We start from the raw sequence: 21788 nt of genomic DNA, 5'->3' as shown, positions 1-21788 counted from the left end.
TCAAAGGTGTGCTACATGTATACGAGTACGTTCTTTAAATGCCAGGTCCAGGGGGCAAGCTTGAACAGGTGAGGACCTTTTGTGTGTAGGGGATAGTGGTTCTCTTTTTTTTCTCTGCGCTTTTTATGGATTAGTGAAAGGATGGAGGATGCGTCGTTTGCTTTGAAAAATCGTTCGATTTGTTATAATACGTTGCTTCTTTTTGTGTATAAAGTTAGTTTCATCCGTGTTGATTTTGCGATGATGAAAAAATAAAAGCAATTGTTTGAAATTCGAGGCTATTGTTTGCGAGGAGGAAAAAAAAATAATGTTGGGTTGTAGATAACTTTGATTGTTGAATCGTTGTTCAGTATTTGCACGAGAAAAAGAAGCGAAGAGGGTGAAAGATTTTCCAAAGAGAGGCATTATCGAGCGAGTAATGGGATTCTTTGTTTTTTTTTTTTTTTTTTTTTGTTTTGTTCAACTTATACGTGGGCGAGCTTGTTAGGAATGCAAGTTTTATTTCTATTGTTTGCGAAAATTAGTCCTTAAGATAAACAGTATCGACATCAGTGATGTTCGCGCCATTTTTACTTCAAAGCTCACGCGCTCTACACTTATTATTTTTTACAATATTTATTGTCGGCCGGCGAAGGTGCAACACTTTCATAAAATCCTCTGTGTAAGATCTTTGGAAAAACACTCTTGTTTCTCCGGTCTTTATTTTTAATTTTGTATAATTTTTTTTTTTTTTTTTCTTGTGCGATATTAACATGCTCTCTTACGTAAAATCAAAAAAAACAAAAAAAAAAAAAAATGAAAAAAAACAAACAATAAATAATACATACCTGTAAAATTGTACATAATAGTTTTAACCGAGCATGTTTCTTAGTTATTAAATCCTATAATCAAACGTACCGCAAGCAATTTTGCATCAACTTTGACTTTATCAAGCAAAATTGACAATTACTTTTGACAATACTTGTTAGTAATATTTACATGCGTTTAATTTTAATGATTCTAGTCTTTCGACACATGTGGAGCTGAGATCAAGTCGCAAACATTTTTCGTTTTATTTATTTCTCTTTTTTTGTATACGTCAACATATATAATTGTCAATACAATTGTAACTCTTGGATCGAAGCTCCACTTTTGTCAGTTGATGTTTTATTTAGTTTCTATAATCAAACACAATTAAAACTTTCGATTACTTTGCTGCGTGAATTTGTCTATTTGTCTCTCGATTACTATCGAATCAATCGGTTAATTGTAAATCTCTTCGTAAAAACAAAACTCATTGTGATTCACGTACGTACAAAAGAAAAAAAAATCTCTGTACATAATAATAAAGTTTAAAAAAACAAAAAAAACAAACACGCTGTACTTTACATTACATATTGTATTAAGAAAACATTTGTGAGTAAATGTTATTATATATTTTTGAAAATTTCGCATTTGTTCTTTGAAAAAACAACACCACCGACCATCATCCCGTAGATCTCAACGGCAATGCATTTATCAACGCTTCGAAAAAAAAAAAAAAATCGAATAAAATCGTACACGATGTTCATACTCCACTCGTAGCTCATACAGTACAATATACACCGTATCGCGAGTCAAATGCATCTATGGCCGTATCCATTGTACAACATGCATCTCCGTACGTATTATTCATTTTGAAATGATCATCACTCACGCCCGAGAGATTGCAGCGCGCGAGCCTTGAAAGGAGTACGAGTGTAATGCATATGTAATTGAAGATACTACGTACCCGAGAGTGCCACACTCGCGTTATTTTTAAATCGGTTTATTTACAACATTCTTAGAATTCGTAAACACACTTTAACGGGCCGACTCACGCTGCAAAAACGCGCGTGCATTTCAAACGGTAGAAACTCCGTCATTGGGAACACGGAGGATGAAGGATATAAAAAAAAGGAGTGTATACCGATATTTCATTCAATTGAAACCGTCCACACTCTGTATACACTTTCTCGAGCTGGTACTTTATTATTAAAATTCAATTCCAAAGCGTTTCGGTTTTAATTGTTCCGAGGAGGAGGAGGAAGGAAAAAAAACTACGATCCACCGAACATTTATTGAACTTTCTGCTCGTTTGGTTTTATTATACCTCCCCGTTCCGCGCGAGGAAAGGGAAAAGCGTCTTCGAGAGCGCCTCCGGAAAGTAGGCGTTTGACCCGCGCTGGCATAAAACTGTGTCAACGGAGCTCATCTCGAGTGACGCGCATCGAAAGAGAAAAGGAAATCATAACAACAGCACCGAGATCCGTTAAATGTATACCCGTGTGTTATTGTCCGCGCGTAAAATCGGCAGCTGCATCGAGAGACTTGGTACGGTAGCGTATTAATCGCACTCTCTCTCTCTCTTTTCAACTGTAAAATTAACGCGGGGATATACCAAAAAACATACATATGTAACACTGGGTCATCGAGCGAAAGTCGTCGCCTTTATGGTTTTGTTATGGTGTATTTTTGGGATCGGATGTGGGGAAAACTGGCCAGTGACAATATTGGAATGATAATAAAAAAAAAAAAAAAAAAAAAACAGCAAGCCTCTTTGAGCGACACGTTGTCGAACCGAGTCACCATCTCCGATTAAAATAAACAAGCCGGTGGCTCGTGTTTCCCAAACATTTCCTGGTAATGTCGGTAGAAGGACGAGTGATGACTTTTATTTTTTTAAATGTCCCTTCAGTTGTAAAAATAAACTCCACTAACGACCCGACAACATCCTCCCCCCGTATTTTTTTTATTGAACCCTTGAACCCTCGTTTAGCCCATTTCCAAGCGCAGAGCCGTAAACGCATCCTCGTTAAACGCGCTACCTCACGTACGCGTAAACTCACGTAAATCAGCGTCATTTCTTTTGTTTTTTCCATCCCGTCAAACGTAAATATATATATATATGTAAACGTAACGATTCAATCCAACGGCGCGCAACAAGTGGCATCGGCTTCTTTCGCTCCTTTGGCCGTCGTTACCGCAAATTGGATCGCATTCCGGAAATCCCTTGCAGCCTCCGACGTCGTTCCTCTGTACTCTCGGACGCGCAAATCAGAGGCGCCCGCATATGCAGGAGAAACGGGTGATGATTTTTCATCCCGAGCGACTCGTATCGTCCTTTTGTCTTTCAACACACCACCGCCACCTTTCAAGCGCGTGGCGCCTAATACACCGTATATGTGTGCGCGCGTGTAACGTATATACATATACATAATAGGCCGAGCTAAGAGCGCGGAGATTTATTGGCAGAGAAGAGCTGGCCTTATTAAGTTTGCAAACCCTCGCGGTTGTAAATCAAGTCGGGGATGCGCGGGGATATGCATCGCGCTCTTCTCTCTTCTGCCCCGTGATATATATACACCGCGCGCGCGCGCGAGTGTTGAAAAATTTATTTAATGGACCGTGTGTGCGTTTATTTAACACGACTTTCAATGGTGTATTTTCTATGTAGGAATTTTTTATATTTGCTTCGCGAGGGAAAGACTAGCAAATGTTTATCAGTTACCTAATTAGGACATTTAGAAAATTAAATTTCGGGTGTCGCCAACGACTATACCTTCGGCTGACTGATTAAATTATACATACATTGACTGTTTTATAATAAAAATACACTTTTTTCTACAAATTACAAGTATAAAATGGGGTAAGAGAGAAATTGACGTGTGGCACTATTGAAATAGTAAAATTTCACCCCGATAAAGTTAATAGTCACTATTTGAGCAGTGCATCATTATGTGGTACGTATACGTATTGTAACTATTTCAAATTTAGAGACAAAGGAAGCGTTAATTGTTGAAAAATCCCTCGGTGACGTTGTGTCTATACTGTTGCGCTATTCGTTTAGCTTGTAAAAAAAAAAAAAAAAAAAAAAAAAAAAGTTATAAAATAATAGACAACAAGAGCTTCTGTATCGTCTTGAGTGGGCGCCCTTATGGATACATGCATGTGGAACACGACTTGGAGTCGTGTGTACCATTAAAATATCCGTGGCATAACCACACGTATACTATGTATACCTACAACGCTTTCCGGCAGATAGTCTCGGAAATCCAAGCCCCAACGTCAATCAAACGTCAAGTCGCGCGAGGAGGGGTGGGAGGGTATAATGGCCCCTGCGAGTGGAATCACGACGAGGCGCGGTAAGCTCATAACAAGAGGAGCCTCGGTATCGTCGTCTTTATTTCATCCCGTCTCCGTTTCAGTCTTGTTTTTTATACATTTAAAATTATTGAAATTAACGCTAATAAAGATAACGAATCGAAAGCGAGAAATGGCGGGAAAACGTCAAGCGGAAATCCGCGCCTTTTCGAGCCATTGTGTTTTTTTTCTTTTTTTTTTTTCCTATTTTTTTTCACTTTCAGCGACGCTCGAGTGCGTTGGCGGGCCGAGTGTACACTTGCTTCGTCAAGACCATGTTGTGGTACAAGGCAGGTTTGTCCCAGCCGAAAGTGAAATCTCTCGCGGGCGAGGGTCAAGAAAACGCCCAAAAATCTCGGGCAGTTCCAAGTAAAGCCAAGATATTTAGGACATTGTAGTCAGGAAGCGTACGGTTTCGCTTTTGTTCTTAAGCGGTTTACGTTATACCTGTATGCCTTTTTGATGTTCCTTGCGTCAAACGTTTTAGTTTTTCTTTTCACAACTTTCTAGAATCGTTGCTTGTACTTCTTGGATGTATGAATCAAGTTGGGGCTACAGGTGTGATATATGCAAAGAGTAAAATATACAGTGTAAAAGTATGAAACAACACTACTTTTAGGTCAAATTGTTACAGAAAATATTTGTTATTAATACTGTTTTTTATGGTCATTGCATTCAATTTGAGGTAATTTTCCACGCGATGCGATGTATTTGTTAATTAAAACGTGTTTAGATAAAAATTGGTAACAATCAAATGTTCCCACATTAGCCAATCATTTGTTACTCGCGCTGTATGGTTTTACTTGAAATGATACATAATTAAGTTTTACCAAAAATTCACGTGATGTGAAAAGAAAATTGAAAATATCACGATAACAGCGGTCAAAGATAAAAATAGCAACGCTCGGGTTCATCAAAGAATTTTACCGACTCTAGGAAAAAATTAGGCAAGAATTTTAGTGAGACAATTTTTTGTACAAATGTTATTTACAAAATCAAGAAGATGTGCAAGCTAAAAACTATAGAATCAGATACCTAATACAAGAAAAGGACAAATGTAAATTACATACCCCTACACCCATCACCATTGAACAAAAGCAGATATGGTTGACATTGAAATGCACTCGTATTACTAACAGGGTTTCTATAGATCCGGGAAAACCGGGAACCCTCGGAAATTTTTTTTACATCATAGAAACCGGAAAAACTCTAGAAATTGACTTTTAAATCCTGAAAAAATCTTGGGTCTACTTATACGTATGAAGGTAAAAAAGACTCAAGCACATACTTTTATCGTATTCATACTGTAGTTTGTGCAAGTATTTGGCTAAAAAAAATTAGTTAAGCTTTCATAAGTCATGCACAGTTATAAGTTTTTCAACAATTCGTACACTGCATATTTGTTAATTTATTATTACTATTATATTACTTTAAATTATTGTACAAAGTCAAATGTCTCAGATCATTGTTCACTGTATACAAATTATAAATTATTGTACTCGGATAAAATATCCGGGAAATCTTTCTGTTAACATATTTTAATAAATCCAGGAATTTTCAGATTTTTGAAAGCATACCGGCACGTAACTTTTCTTTTCCCCAAACTAACGCCAAACATCATTGTTCGTACGCCTACGCTGGAAACCGTTTCATCCAATTGAAGAGAGAAGTATGTGTACGTAAGCTCAGGAGAGATGGGAATAACGACTTTAGTATTTCGTAATAACCATCTAATTTTATATGGGTATACGTATCGGATTAGGCGAAAAGAGCGCGTCTACGAGAACCCGATTTTATCGGAAACTTCCTTTTTTTATTTTCGGGCTTTGAATGACATCGCGCGTTTCAGCGCTAATTTTTTCAACCCATTACACCGATACCCGACGAAGAAAGCGCCCGAGAGTTTGTCTACGGATTCGAGATCACAATCTTGATAATGGACGGCACTTGTACATTGAGAGAGACACCGTAAGAGGGTACATTGCGCATACATGTGTACATATATATATATATACCTTTTGTACACATGTGCTTACAAACTGCGAAAACTCTACATTATACGCGTGTGAGAATTACGTGCTATGATATATCGATGTGAAGAAACACCCCCATGCACACTCATTAGCCGTATTAAATCGTGTTTGGTATTTGTTACAATGTATTTGTCTTTCTTTCCTTACGTTACAAAAGGAAATTTTACTACCTTTGCACGCGGAGCGTTGATCTTATAGTCCCATTTGTTTGTTAACCCAACGCAGGTTTCTTGTGCGTGTTCCCAGGCACGTCGATCGTGTTTGTCGTTGGTAGACGCGTTAACTGTCGTGCGTTGGCTTAAATCACTTTCGTTCGCTGATTTAATAGCACACGCGTGTTTTGTTTGGATCACTTTTTGTGAGAAAGGGAAAACAAAGGGGCGCACAGAAGCCCATGGGATATATATATCTTCGAGGATGCGCCGACCAAAGAATAGATAGTTTGTGGGAACTCGTCTTTCTCTGTGTACAATCGATCCACGCTGCCAACGCCCATATTATGTGGTCCCTGGATAAGTTAATCAAACTGTTTGGTGAATGTTCCATTATTCACTCGATCATACATGATTTTTCCTTTTGGCTCAATGATGTTTAGCACCGAGTACTTTTACTTTCACTGTTGCATTCATAAACATTCAACTTGCTTCATACCAGTTTTTTCTTTTTTTTTTTTTTTTTTCTTTTCTCACTTACCTTTGATCAATCACCAATTTGATCGATTTTCAAAAAAAAAAAAAAAAAACAAGAAAGAAAAAGAAAAAAAAACCGGTTTCACCGTGGTATTGTTTTAACAGATCGCAGCGCGGGACTCGTATATTTTTACTTGACAAACGTGTCTCTAAGCTGTACGTACTCAGTCTTTTTTTTCTATTTTACGACAGACTTTCTTCCTACCTGTCTAACGTCTTTACAACTTCTACGAACGCCGGGTTTTTTTTTCTTCTTCTCTTTCTACGTACCTTTTATCATTTTTTTTTTTTTTTTTTTTTTTTTACAGTGAATTCTCACGTGTATCCATCCCTCGAAAGGACGAGACAAAGACGAAGAAGAAGAAGAAACGTGTGATGTCTTTATAATAGCCGGTAAGCGCGACGAGTTTCAATGAGATTTGGGTTGCGAAATCGCGAGCGTGCGCGCATCTCCGGAGTACGGCAGGCGGCAGCCGCAAAAAGAGCGACAATTGCTAGAAAGTGTATTTTTGTGGGTAAAAAAAAATTTAAGAAAAAGAACACGTGTACAACGCGTACGACACACAGCCGTGGAATGAAGAACCGGTGCAGCGATGCCCAATTGTCCCGGGCAATCAACGCCGAGAGTCAACTCCGGCGCGCGCGTGTGCATACGCCGCAATTAGTCGGCTTTTTCTTTTTCTTTCATCTCGGATTTCACTGTCTCGCGCGATTTGCCATAGGGTTCTCGTGAGTGCAGGTTTGTTTTTTTTTTTTTTTTTTTTTGTACTTACATCCATACGAGATGGTGTGTTATACATCGAGAGCTTGTCCTGCCCCGATGACGAGTGGGAAGCAAAGAGAGCCGGGAGGACGAGCGACGGCTACGGGCCATTGGCTTTCGGAAAAAGAAAGTAAGAATTTCTCAACTATCTCGGTGTTTCTCTCTCGACGGAAATTCACACGGCTAATTGCTCTCTGGTGCTTTGAGAATCGTGTCTTTTTTTTTTTTTTTTTTTTTTTTTTTTTTTCTTCATCTGTCGTGGAACTGGTAGTCGCGCTGTTTTAACGCTGTAAATTGATTCGAAGAGTTGAATGAACATTACTTTTATCAACGTGTCACCCGCATAGGGGCATATACATATAGACAACCTGTTGGAGATTTCTCATTACATCCGGTTTTTTGCCGATCACTTCCTAATTGCTGTACATATGTAAACGAAAGTGTGTACCTAATTTTTTGGAATTACTTTTCTATTGCTAACAATAAATTTGATTTATTGGAATATTTGTGCGTCACAACAATTAATAGCGAGTCAAAATTTGGTTAGTGGGAATATTCAAAATTCAATCAGTTGAAGATTAATGTCGACACAAAAAAGTTTTGAGATGCGATTAAAAATAAGTAAATGCCTTTATCTGTTTGTGTGTTTTTATAATGACAATATTTTCTTTCTAGATTTTAACATCACTTGCTGTACGAAATTGTTTATTTATAATTATTATCGTTTGTTGTGGCCAAAAAGCAGCAAACGCGAGTTTTAATACAAAAAAAGTATCAAATTCATTGAAAAATAAACTCAAATTAGAAAAGACTTTACAAACATCAATTTGAGACAAACAGTGGTTACATACTGATATTTGGCGCACAACGTTAAGAGGCTTCAATGCGATCCGTAATAATTGTTGATTTGGAATACAACTAAATCAAATGAAAGGACAAATTGACCAAATACATAGTTACACTTTATGTCATTGCATTGATAAATGTACAGTTCATTGGCTCTGACGAACCCTCATTGCATACGTCATCTGTATATAAGTTTTCTCTAAGTTGCAAAAAAACTATTTCCCATATGTGGCGCAAGACTTTATTTTCGTGGCACGAATTGAAAATTGACCGTAGTTGTTTTTTTTATTTTCAACACAAAATATCCATTGTGTACAAAGAATATTCACTAGATGACTTTCCAATTCGTGTGCATCTAAGGTGCAGTACACACCAGTATTGTAAAAATACGTGTGACCATCATTCGAAATTAATTTAATAATTACATACTGTATTTCATAAATGACGTAAACGACGAGACAATGGCATTTGGAAAACCAGTGAAAGTTAAAAACCACACCCACGTGGCAGCCTCGAAATGTCTCACTCGAACTCTTTGAAAACGTTAATAACAATGCACGTTTATACTGTAAGTAAGAGGCAAACCCGATAATTATAAAAATTTATGTCAGATTAATTGAGCGCCTCCCCACACATTCCCTTCTTTATACACTTTGCTGCTATACACCATGAAAGGGCCCATCGCTCGAAAAAAAACCCTCGCCGGAAATAACAGCCGCGGGCTAACAGGTAGTTTTGACTCTCTTAAAGCGCGGCGGGCTCTCGGGTATTACACCATAATCAAAAGGTGAAAAAGAAAAAAAAAAATGATGCACGATTTTTTAAAATTACGCCCCAGAGTCCGCCTTCCTCTTCCCTCTTTGAGAAAGTCTCGCGAGGAAAAGAAGAAGAATCGAGATTAAATCAACGATTTTCACGTAACGCGTCGTTACAATCGCACCACCGATATTAACCGATATTTATCTACTCACGTGCGCGCACATGTTTGCATTTCAGCTGCTGCTCTCGGTCTTTTGGTACATAAGTATACATACGTATACATGTATACTTTGCTCAATCGAGTTTTCGTTCGTCTCGGTCGGCAAATCTACGCTCGAATGGCTGTATACACGTATAGATGTATATACATGTGCGTAGTGTCCGGCCTACTTAAATATGCCTATACGTCTCTTTTCGCGAACTATAGTCGGGTTGCTAGAAATGAGGAAGAGTATATACATATATTGTATAAATAGCGGAAAGAAGAAAGCTTGGGTGTCTTTTCATTTTTGCGAATAAAAATTCCTTTTATCTCTCGAATTTTAATATCACGAGATACAGCACTGGAGTTTGGGTGCGAAATTTTGATTTTTTTTTTTTTTTTGTTGCTTTCTCGAGGAGAAAGCACGCGAGTTTCGATGCGATATCAAAGTTATTGTTTCTCGTTTACTGATGCATATATGTGTGCGTGTGACAATTATATTTTTGTAACCATTAGAAATTATTTTCACACAGAAATGTACTCGTGTTAGAAATGTTTATCGATTTTTCTATGTTTTATAAAATATTTGGAATTTTTCATGTAAAATAATCACGAACGGGAGAAACTATAAACTAATGGTTTGATAAACATGTGAAACCAAAGTAAAAAGTATTAGTATATAAGGTGTACTGTAATGTGAGTGGTATCAGTGAGTGCAAGAGATTTCACTCTCTCGTTTTTAGAAAAGCTCACGTATTCGATTTTTACGATAACCCGCGTTCGTACATCAGAAATTCACGAGTGATATTGCTTTTAGAGAGATTTTCACTTTGTGGTGCTGCAAAATTAAAATAAATTACGTAAATTAGAATTATTTTTAAAACCGCACTTTTTCATTACGTCTCTCTCGTACAGTTTCACGTTTTTAACTTTTATTGTTGCTTTAATTGCTTCGATTAATCCGTGACACAATAAAAAATGTAAACTATATTACCATCGGCAAGCGATTGACCAAATCAAAGGAAAAACACCTCTAACAAAATCGGTTCAACGCAGGTATCATAAAAACACACAAGATATTAGTGACCTTTTAACACACATACAACAATTTTTTTCGTCCCAAAATATTAAAACCGTATAAGCACGAATAACAGTATATTAGCGTGGGTGGACAGTTGGTCAATGGCTCTTACTTTACGAGTACCCAATAGGCAAAAATCGCGCTCATTCACTTCGTATTAGCTTTGAAAGTGAAAATCCACGAGGTGATAAGATCTGCCGTCTATTCTTCAAATGAGTATAGTTTCGGTAGTTATTTAGATCCCCGTACTCTCCAACAGCAAAGGAGACCGGAGAAAACGATCTCGAAACATCGGGAAGACCGGCTATAACAGCCATGTAACACCTTAATTGCTGGAAAAAAAAAAACGGAGGAGAAAGAAGATGCACTTTATTACAACACCTTCCTCCGTCAAATGGGTCGAAGCTTTTCTTTTCCGCATCCAACCATCCTCGAACCGGAGCCAGCACCGCCGATCTCCTAATTCTCATTCCCTGCCGGTAATAATTACTTACCGCCGAGAAAAGAGAAAACCGATGCAAAGCGGAAAAACCAAACGAAGAGAAAAAAAACGAGGCCGAGTATCATCGTCATCATCGTCACCACAACTCTATCTGTATACGTCACTTCTTTTGAGAGTCGCGATTCATTTCTCCTCTTCATTAAGCTCACCTCGAGCTGTACCAGCTCGTAAATAATTGATTAACGCGCTGACAACAAAAAAAAAAAGAAGACAAAACCCACGGAGGAAGAAAGGAAGGAAGGAAGAGGGAGTAGGCCAGTAACCGCGCGCGTCTCCCCCTCTTTTCTTCGGCTCGTCCACCTGTCCACTTGCCTCCGCGATCTCTCTCTTTACGCGGCTTTTTTCTTCTTCCTCCCTGTTTTCTCCCGATCACACGGCTTCCTTCCGTCTTCCATGATATCGGCATCGGAAGTACAAGCGTTTACATATACCTCTGCAACTGTCAATCGATACCGATCACTACCGATCAATCGAAAATCGGCACTCGCGTATACAAACGTATATATATGTACAGACGGACAAACGGGCCGGTAGAAAAACGACACGCACGAGGAAGCGTGGAGATTTTTGACCTACAAAAAGCGCCAACGGCAGCAGTGGCGGCCAGTGTATAGGCAGCCCAACGGAGCCGAGCGAGCGAGCGAGCGAGAGGGATCATCATTAGCGGGAGCGCGCACCGGGATGAGGCTCGCCGCCGCTATACCACTGTCAGTCCGAAGCCGCGAGCTGCGCGACTTGCACGCTATTAACGCCACCGCCAACGGTTTATATCGGCCGTGCGCGACCCCCGTGACAATAGTTTAATATATATTTTACTATAAGTTGCAGTTTTTGTTCCGTGTGCTCTTGTACATCGTAGTTTTTGTCGCTGCAACAGTGGAGTGAATTAGCGGACGAGTCTCTCTCTCAGGATGAGGGCCATCGTCAGTCGAGACGGGCTCTTTTTGCTCCTGGTACAAAAAAACAAACTCAAACATCGATCTGTTTCGTTGCCTCCGCTCTATTATATGTACCTATTTACGTGCATTTAAACTGCATGGCTCCTCTCAATTATACAGCGCGGAACGGAGCCGTTGCGGTGCACACTTCTAGCGGTCGCTTCACGGTTTAACCCGATTTTCGTCTCGGCCGTAGTTTTTTTTTTTTCTTTTATTTTCTCGCTTCTTGCAGTGAATTTATGCAGTGAAATCAACTGCGCTCGCCATCGTTAATACACGCCGGTTTAGTGGGTCAAGACTCGATTGCAGTGTGTGTATATATACATACACGGCTATATGCATGGAAAATCGGACTTCCTGTAGTGTAGCTGCGTGACTTATTACAAGCCGCGATAGTACAATGTACATGTATATGGTGTGTATAGGCTCCTTTTGGCGAGTCATTTTTCTCGACGGAGGGACTTTTCCTCCTTTGGAGGGTCTCGCGTCTTTTCCGCGACTTTCACCTCGCGCCTCTCTCGAATCGACGAGTTTTCGCTTAATCACTCGGTTGCACATTTAGATGCGACCATCACCCCTCCTCTCTCTGTTACTTTAATTATAATTTTTTTTTTTTTTTTTTGTTTGGCTTGCCGAGGACAGGCGCTCGCTGTTTTGGGCGCCGCCAATGCGATCGAGGTTGACGGGGATTCGGGCGACGAGGACGAGCGACAGGGGATATCAACCACGCTGAGGGTGGACAATCGGACCCTGGGAAGGAGCGCGAGGACGAAAATCGGGCACTCGCAGGTGAGTCGTACAAAAATCGGTAATTTACTTCGGCCCGGCTTCGTTGGTGAGCTGATTTTTGCGGTGATAAAAGCCCGAATATTCGATCGTCACGGTGTTAATTTTGAATATTAGATACAGAGACCTTGTTTTCTTTCTTTTTTCTAACTCATTCGATACCATTTATATTCATGTATCCCGTCAATGTCAAACTTTAAATTCGACGCGAAACGAGTATCGATTGTTTTCGTTTTACAAACGCACATATATCGCGTTTAGTCACGCTATATCCATACGATAGTCGCAAAAGATTCCAATACCAAAGCAAAGACTCGGTCCTCGTTTAAGCGAAAACGGGATTGAGCAATCGAATGGGGTTTAGCGCGAATCCGCGTAACTGCAGCATGGGAAATTAATAATATTTCTCGGCGTGTCTCTCTCCTTTAAATTGAGCGCGTACCAATTTGATTAGCATAAAACGATCGGCTCGTCCGACATCTCGGAGAGTTATTCCGTTGTCCTTCGTTGTCTCGGTGAAATAAAAGTATAATCACCGTTTCGACGAGAAATAACGGTGGTGTTTGGTAATCCTAAACGGCGCATCGAGGAGAGAAAGAAAAAAACAAAAAAAAAAAAAAAAAAGGATCGACATAACATTGATGTAACGAGTATACCGATCGGCGGTCCTTACCGATGACGAGTTTTCTCTCTCCCGCACACGTGTGTGTGTAACCGTGTGCCTGTTGCAGGTGTCCGGTGGAGCAAACGTAACGGCGGGCACCATCGATGCAACGGCCAAGAAGACAATGGCCACGGAGGAGGGAGCCGAGGACAAGCCCGAAGAACTGCCCGAGGTGAGCTGCTGCGTCGCTCCCGATTTCGTCCAGTCTGGCGTATATTTTTGCGGTCGCGTGCGAAAGCGTGTGGACGACCAATTTTGGGGAGATTCTCGATGGATTTTTCGCTTGCGAAATACGCCTGGCCGCTGTAGTAAATTCTTCCTTTTTTTTTTTGTTTTTGCTCCTCGTCTCCGATGCGAAAGTCCGCGAAAGCAAGAGCCCATCACCGGAGTTTGCATGATAATGCGCGTCCACGTCAAAAGGCTGATGTATCTAAATTGAATCTCCGATCGGTAATGTTATTCATGGGCTCGTTCGCCCATCGGTAAGGGAAAAAAAGAGAATGATTAAACAGGAGCATCTTCTTTCCCGGAGTACATAGGGGGACCCATAGAAAGTCCTTTCTCTCCGCCTATAGGTGACGGTATAGTCATTTGAACGACTTGAGCGTCAAAATTGTTTCCCTGGCGTCGTTAAAACCGATATACTACCGGGGAATTTCACTTTTTTTTTTTTTTTTTTTTGGTTGCCGCTAATAACAGCCATCATTAAGGCCTCTTCCATCCTCGTTGTACCACTTTCGAGATTAGTAAATGTCGTTCTTCGAGGCCGTAAAAGCGCAAAAACACCGACTCACTTGCCATCTGCATCGGCTTATCGATACGCGGGCGAGAAGAAAATTAGAGAAAACCACCGTGTACTTTCCCGGCTGTTGTGTATGAGTACCGCCATAAAAAAATAATAATAATAATAATAATAAAGAGGCAAAGGTATGCGCAGTCGTAAAAATATACATTCGGGTACAGTCCATATAATTGGTCATTCTCTGGTGTTTCGCGTACTTTTGACTTTCTTGGGAGCAAGAATGAGCGCAAAGCCCTTTTTACCCGCGTTTATTACGCAACGCCTTTGTTTCCGCGTAAAATTACCAAAGAGTTTTATGGCGATTTCAACAATGACAAAACACTTTTGAACTGCACGCTTATTTTCCTTTGCTTTTCTAGGTACACGTATAATCGCTAAACCAAAAAGTAAAACCGTCGCATATTTTCATGAATTCCCTGCTGCACCGCACGGTTGGGTAAAAAGTATATACTACACGAGAGAGGGAGAAATAACAGATTTGGTGGGTATCGCAATGCAATCCACGAGAGAGCGTATAGCGACCATGTAGGTACACGGAGGCTCTGGGTGTAATATATCTCTCGGTGGCCCGAAAAAAAAAAAAAAAAAAAAAAAAACAGCAGCAGCAGAGCCAGACAATGCGCATCCGCTCGTGTCTTTGGAAAAGAGAGGCTTATCGCGGGAACGGTTCGCACGCGCTGCCCAGGGGATACTTGTATTAGGGACTTTCACACGATGACGATGACTGCACCGCGTTGTTTCGCGTGTATTTTCTCGATTCTTGCCGAAATCCGGGCTTTCCCTCCTCATCTCCGTGGATCGGTAATTAGCGCGTAGCGAGTGCCCTCCCCTTCGCTTAGGAAAATTTCACGGCTCCGAGGACCATTTTTGAACGAAAGAGCCAAGTGTATGGCTAATAGCGGGCGTTTTTGCCTTTTTCTTTTTTTCCCCCTCGCAGGCGCTCGAGCTCAGGTTGGTCAGGCCGAGCAAGTACAGGAGGCCACACTACCCGCCCACCCGGCGGCCACCCGTCAACCGGAGAAACGTCTATCACGGTGAGTGTTTTCTTTTTTTCTTTTTTTTTTTTTCGAGCATATTATATTGGAGCGGACAAAATAAAGGTCATCGTCTGGTTGAGAAGAAAATAATAAAGAGTCGATCTCAAAGGAATTGGAAGATAAAAATTATACCGAAACGTGATATTCATTGTGATAAATTGCGGCTGTTAACTGGGTAGATTGGTTTAACATATAATTAAAATCGATGCCTGTAATTATATACGACTACGTGTGATAATTGCATCGGGCGAGCTTTTACGTTATCATTAATATTTATACTTCGTGGTTTTTTTTTGCTAATATAATCAGAGGTCCGTACGATATTTCATGCAATTTTGCTATTAGTAAGAAAGTTAAAAAAAAAATAAAAAATAATACAAGTTCAGGTTTAAAGTTGCAATAACCATACCTCACGGTGGAGCAATCGGTTTTTTTTTTCAATTCTTGATTAAATGTCTGGATTTTTTACGATCGAATTACCGCCTTGTTTACTGCTAGGCTAGTTATCACCTTTCTCCTCTTGGCTTTGCGACATTAAAAGTCCACGGTATCTGGGTCAAAGCGAGAGCAACGCCTAATCGGCAAATACATATATATATATGTATATAATAAGGAAAGTGAATTAATACAATATAAATCACATTAGTCGAGCAAACAATTAACAACAAATAATAAAGGTGAAACGCTTAATCGCGCAAAAGGGGGGGGGGGACAAAAAAAGTAACCCACGTACACGCGCGGACTTACCGATCTCATAAAGATCCATTATCTCCCGGGATCGGTGTACAATAATAATCCCATCAGGGATCGATTGTAAACACCCGAGCACACACATTGTGTATGTGAGAACGACTTTTCAAGGCCCACTTTCCATGCACCTCGGAACCATATACGTACATACACATAATACCGATCTCTATTCCAAAGTCATTTCGCGTGATTATCTTTCTTTCTTTTATTTTTTTTTTATCCCGCGTGTAGCACCTACACTCGCATAAAACTTAACTGCTCTTACGCACGTGCACGCGCGAGTGAAAAGTCGAATCTGCATTATAGACTTACAGCTTGTCAACCGCACATATATTTCATGCGCCATTGGTACGAAAATTTCTCTATACGTATACATCACGTGTATATGTATATGCGTTAAGCCGATCGGATAACTGTATAGAGACAAAAATAAAAACACGACCGCGGGTCATTATCCGTGATTGCCGTCGTCAATTAAACTCTCTTATTTTATTTTTGCTCCTCCTCACAATACCCGGGTGGAGGAAAAAAAAGAAGAAGGGGGTAGATAATAACGATTTTAATGAGTAAAAACCGTAACTGTACTATATGACCATGATGATGATGATGATGAAATGAAAATACGAGTGTTAAAACAAAAATGAAAGAGAGAGAGAATAAGAGATGAGGAAGAGTGTAATGAGGGAACGGCTTGTTTTAATTTCGAAGATAAGCCGCTGCGCGGCTCGGCGTCGTCGCTGCGCCCGACGAGGAGGCCGCACAACCCGAAAAGAGCGCCGACCGAGAGCGAGTGCACTTTCTTTTCGAAAACCGTCTGCTTGGAGGCTGCCGATTATCCCATGTATGTATACATATACCAACTTGTGCTTATATATATACGTTTGGGTTTTGAGAGATTGGAGAACCTGTTCCGTCGCCTATTTCTATGTGTGTACACGACATCGCTTTCCGCTGCACTGCGCTTTGTTTGGTTGCTTTTTCCCTCCGTCTGCACATATGTATATACATGCCCGTCCTTAAAAAAAAGCCGAGTTTCACCGGTAGGACTGACCCATCAATATTGTTGCTCCCTTTTTTCAATAGGGAGGCGATAATGCGGAGTATCCGGAACAACAAGGAAATGGTGGCAGCCCTTCTCGCGGACTTTAAGGTGCAGGACTCGGGTTTCGCGGACGAGGAGGACTTTCCCCAGTCGTCGTCGTACAAGACGAGCTACGACAACAGGTACGACAAACGCTACGAGAAGAACCGCTTCGAGACGAGCAACGAGATCAATAGGTCAGTTCATGTTTGTTATTGGATTTTTTTTTTTTTTTTTTTTTTTTTTTCGAGAGTGGGAGATCGGTATACTGGTATTGCCCCTGGAACTTCGTCGTACCGAGATGGGTGCACGTGCGCCGGGTCGTCGTGGCACAGGGGCACGATTCTGTTTGTCAAAAGCGATGTGGAAACACGTTGGTCCTTTGTTTCGCGTTATAATTTGTCAAGAGCAACAACGTGGAGATTCAAATACTTTTTCCACGGGGTTTTCTTGCGCATCTGCCGTCTTATAAATATTTGTGTAGGCACATTTGTCGCTGTCAAACATCTTTTTTTTTTTCCTACATGGTAATGTACACCATCACAGGAGGTTCGAATTTAATTCGCCGTACAACAAACACAACAACAACCATAACAATGACAAAGACGACAACAACGTGGAGGAAGGCTACACTTGTCCATCGCAGGTGAAGTACGCCCAACCTCAGCTCGCCCGAGCTGCCTCCGGGGTCTGGAAGTACATCATCAACACCGGCGAGCACACCCAGACTCTGAGACTCGAGAAATGCCTGTAAGTTGTGTTATGCATATACTCTTACTCATAGTACAGCTTTACTTACGATACAAACGTTGTTTCGTGCAACTTATAAACCAATAATACCTTTACCACCATAAATTGTACAATTTGCCGGCTATAAGCATTTTTTGGTTTACCTTTATACTCAGGTTGCATATGGATATACCTGTCAGGAGTGACGCGCGTGTATGTTGTCGACGCCTTGCGCAATAAGTTACCAAAGAGGTCGGGGGCTGTTCATTGTTTTAACGAAAAAAATTCGTAAAACTGGTCTGTTCAGGCAAATACCTACTCGATGCAGTTGGGTAGGAGAGGAACAATAGTCACTTGTAATCTCTCAAATTCAGTTTAAGTGTAAATGCAGATTTAAAAAAGCGGTTGTAGCGAGCTGTCAGAAGTATGGGGTAAAAAATGGCCTGTGTATACAGATCCATTTTTTATTCGTCATAAATATTTTTGACTGCGCTCGTCAATACAAGGATCAGTCACAATATCGCGTGCATATTTTTTAATCAAATTGAATGGAGAATGAGTTTCTCCACTAAATATTCATCCTGTCGTTGAGATAAACGCGAGAGCGATTAATTAAAGGTATAAACTTCTCATCTCCCCCAATGGTAAATGACGTCAGTATGAATGCACGTACATTTTTTTTACACCCTCCTTCCCTCGCGTGCTTATTTTTTTCTTGCATAAGGCACGATTATAGCCGCAAAAAGCATCAGCTCGATGCTGCACAGTCTCTGCCGACACGACATCCGGGCTCTCAAAGCTCATGCTTTTTCCGATGACTTTCCTTTTCCCCCGCCTAATACCATTGTCTAACCACCGCTCAGTCGATCAAAAAAAAAAAAAAAAAAAAAAAAAAAAAACGATTTGACGTTTGTGCACGAGCCAATCTCTTTTTTTTTCCTTCCATCAACGAGAAGAACTTCCCTCTTCTGTGCAGTTGCATAAAACGGGACGGGGCTTTCTTGGGAATCCGGCGATGACGACGGCAGAGTTACGGACGCCCGGGATTTCGTAACCCGCGATCTGCACTCTACAGGCCTTTTCCGCCTTTTCCGATCGAAAGTGAAATTTTTCGGGAAAAAAAAGTGCAACAACGCCCCGCGATGATGCAGCGGTACATCCGTATAAATCGTGCATAGCTAATCGGATGAAATTAACCGAGTATGGGTGAGACAGTAATTCCGAATCTTTGGCGCAATTTTTATCCACAATCGATGAAACCTCCGTGTCCCGGAGTCGAGCCCAGAGTAGTCACTTTCTCCATATCATTGTTCCTCCCTCGGACTGGCAATTTCAATAAATATGAAAATCATTTGCCGATGGTATCGAAATTCTATAGTCCACTTTTGAAAATTTCTCCGCGTTGTAATCTCATCCGATCCCAGTTTCGTTCGGTATGTGTTTACGGAAAATTCGCGACCCGCCCCATGTAAACACTGTCATATACCGCGTACCAAAGCGCGAGAAAAAAGTGACCCGCTTAAATCTCCCGAGAAAGTTTGGAAAACGTTTGCACGAAATGGAAGACCAGAGCCGTGTGTAAATTAGAAAGTTTCGCGGGTGGGGGGGGGGGGGAGGCTTTAGTTTTATCGCTCGTTGTCGATAAAAAATATACACCCTTTGGCAGACACGCCAAACGAAATCTTTGAGCGAAAGTACCGTTAAGAAAACGTCAAAAAGGAAAAAATCTTAAATTTCAGCAACCCCCACGCAAGCTGCTCCTTCATCTCGGAGAACTACCGGTCATCCTGTGCCCAAGTGTACAACTACCACCGGCTCCTAACCTGGGACGCCAAGCTCGGCCTGCACATGGACATATTCAAGGTGCCCACCTGTTGCACCTGCCACGTCCACGGTTACGCTGACCTGTTCCCGCCCCACCAGACCGATCCGCCCCTCAAGTCCCAGGAGCCCTTTCCAGGCGCCGATTTCGCAACGAGTGATCCTCACGTGGGCAAAGGTAGCCTATACATGTAAGAAAATCACCATGGCTTTTGAATAACTGTACCTATCCATTGACGCGCAGGATCGAGCAACATAAACAAGTACGCCAACAGCCTGGACTCGGCGGCGTTGAATCTTTTTCGCGAGAGCTACGGCCAGGGCGGACAGGAGCAGGACCAGGAGACCCAACTGCAGCACTCGAGCAGCGCGCGGAGGCCGAGCATCGCGCGACCCCCGAGGCCAAGGAAGCCCTCGAGCGGTGGTGGTGTACCACGGCCCTTCAACAGTAAGTTGCCGCAGCAGCACGCGCCCAATACGCGGGCACCGGGGTACACGGGGCCGTGGCAGCAGAGGCAGAAGGGGCCCTTTCGCCGAGACTCCCCGTCAGCGGATGTATCGGATCATCCGGAAGGCCCAGCGAATCTTACGCTTAACGGGTCGGTACAGTGACTTATCGTGTGTTTTTTTTTTTTTTCCTTTGTTTTTCTTACAATGGAAATCCCGACAGATACGGTCAATCGATTGACTGGGACGCGATAGAGTCGAGCAGCACGAGGCTGCGCTCGAGCGGCTTCGACGAGGAGTACCAGGAGACGCAGAGGCGGGTCAACTACGACTACCACCCCATCATCGACTTTTTCAAGCCCGAGGCGGCGATGCTCAAGTCCGAGGGCCCGTCCTCACCGGCGACGCTCCACGACTCTTGGAAGCCCATATTCAAGACCTGAGCCCGCGCGCTGACCTCCCCCCCCCACCCTCCCAATCAATCAATCTTATTCTTTCATCGAATGTACCTGAGACATACCTCAACGAAGACGAGTATATTATATATACATGTGTGTATGAATAAGTGAAAGGAACGCGGCTGCCCCACCCACTTGTATAGTATTAAGACTTCACGGACGATTTTTCTCTCATCGGGTGTACGTATACCCCATACCTTATATTATACATTTGTATCGTTGTTGTTGGTTGTTTTCCCCCCCCCCCCCGTGGTGTTCGAAATTTTCAAACTTTGCTCTTTATTTATTAGCTTTTGCGTCGTCGTCCGTGTATATGCGTCGTTGGACTGGCGACTCTCTTCGTATCATGTAATTTTAGTTTCCTACTACCTGATAGATCTTACACTTAGTCGATATCATCTTTTGTAAATGTCCCTCATGCTTTCGTGTACTATTTATGTTGTACTGTATGTTTTATACATACATATATTTATATATATATACATGATTATGTATCAAATGTGTATTATGTGTTTTTATAGTTTATCGAGTAATAAATTTGTTTAACGTTATCATATATTATTGTCGCTGATCAGTGCCCCTTGACGAAATGACCGTAAAAGAGTCCGAAGAAAGCGCTTGGCGCAGTTTCTCGGTGAAATGGATTTAATTTTCAAGCAAAAAAGAAAAAAAAAAAAAAAAAGGAAAGAAAGAAAGAGCGGGGCAATTGTTGTCGATGCCCCGAGAGAGACACTCGATCGACGCGGCAAAAAAAGTCCAAGTTTCGCTCGACCGAAGCAAAGTCAGTCTAGTGTGACTGCCACAGTCGGACGAAAGATCGGTTTAAGTTCCCGTCATCCATTATTTCCCCTCCACCCTTTCCGCCACTCCGAAGCGCGGAAAATATAAATTAGAGTACAGCCTGAGCGCGGCGTGCAGTACCGACCGACTCCTCCGACGAACGAGTTGTACCGGTGAATTAAACTTTTCTTTTTTTTAATTTTACGTCACAATGTGTTGAAACATAAAATATCATAGACGCGCGAGAGCACAATGAGGTGAAAGACAATGATCGAGCTGTGCTATTGGATGCTCGTTTCGTTACTCTTGACCAGCGAGTACACGTGCTTGACCATCCGAAATCCAAATTCGGGGTCCATCGGCGCAATCCTCGAATCGTACGCCAATGCCTACACGACAAACGCACCGGTTCAACGACACACCTACTTGAACATTGGAGTGGAAAATCCCAACTACCGCGCGTATCCTCGTGCTGGGGTG

General features: G+C 41.6%; 1 protein-coding gene across 1 annotated transcript; it reads left to right on the top strand.

The window, feature by feature from the left end:
• Positions 1 to 38: 38 nt before the first annotated feature.
• On the top strand, positions 39 to 20513 carry NT1 (Neurotrophin 1). Its single transcript, XM_089592979.1, has 10 exons — positions 39 to 68; positions 12596 to 12784; positions 13471 to 13575; positions 15143 to 15239; positions 16701 to 16833; positions 17076 to 17270; positions 17620 to 17823; positions 19542 to 19801; positions 19868 to 20222; positions 20294 to 20513. The coding sequence occupies exons 1-10, from the start codon at positions 39 to 41 to the stop codon at positions 20511 to 20513; spliced, it is 1788 nt and encodes a 595-aa protein (XP_089449105.1).
• The last annotated feature ends 1275 nt before the right edge of the window (positions 20514 to 21788 follow it).

This window comes from Copidosoma floridanum, unplaced genomic scaffold (genome assembly GCF_036245765.1).
Source record: "Copidosoma floridanum isolate Cflo_tuat_1 unplaced genomic scaffold, Cflo_Japanese_pri ptg000019l, whole genome shotgun sequence".
Taxonomy (NCBI): domain Eukaryota; kingdom Metazoa; phylum Arthropoda; class Insecta; order Hymenoptera; family Encyrtidae; genus Copidosoma; species Copidosoma floridanum.
Note: the sequence above shows the minus strand (reverse complement) of the source record. Positions and strands in the feature narration are given on the sequence as shown.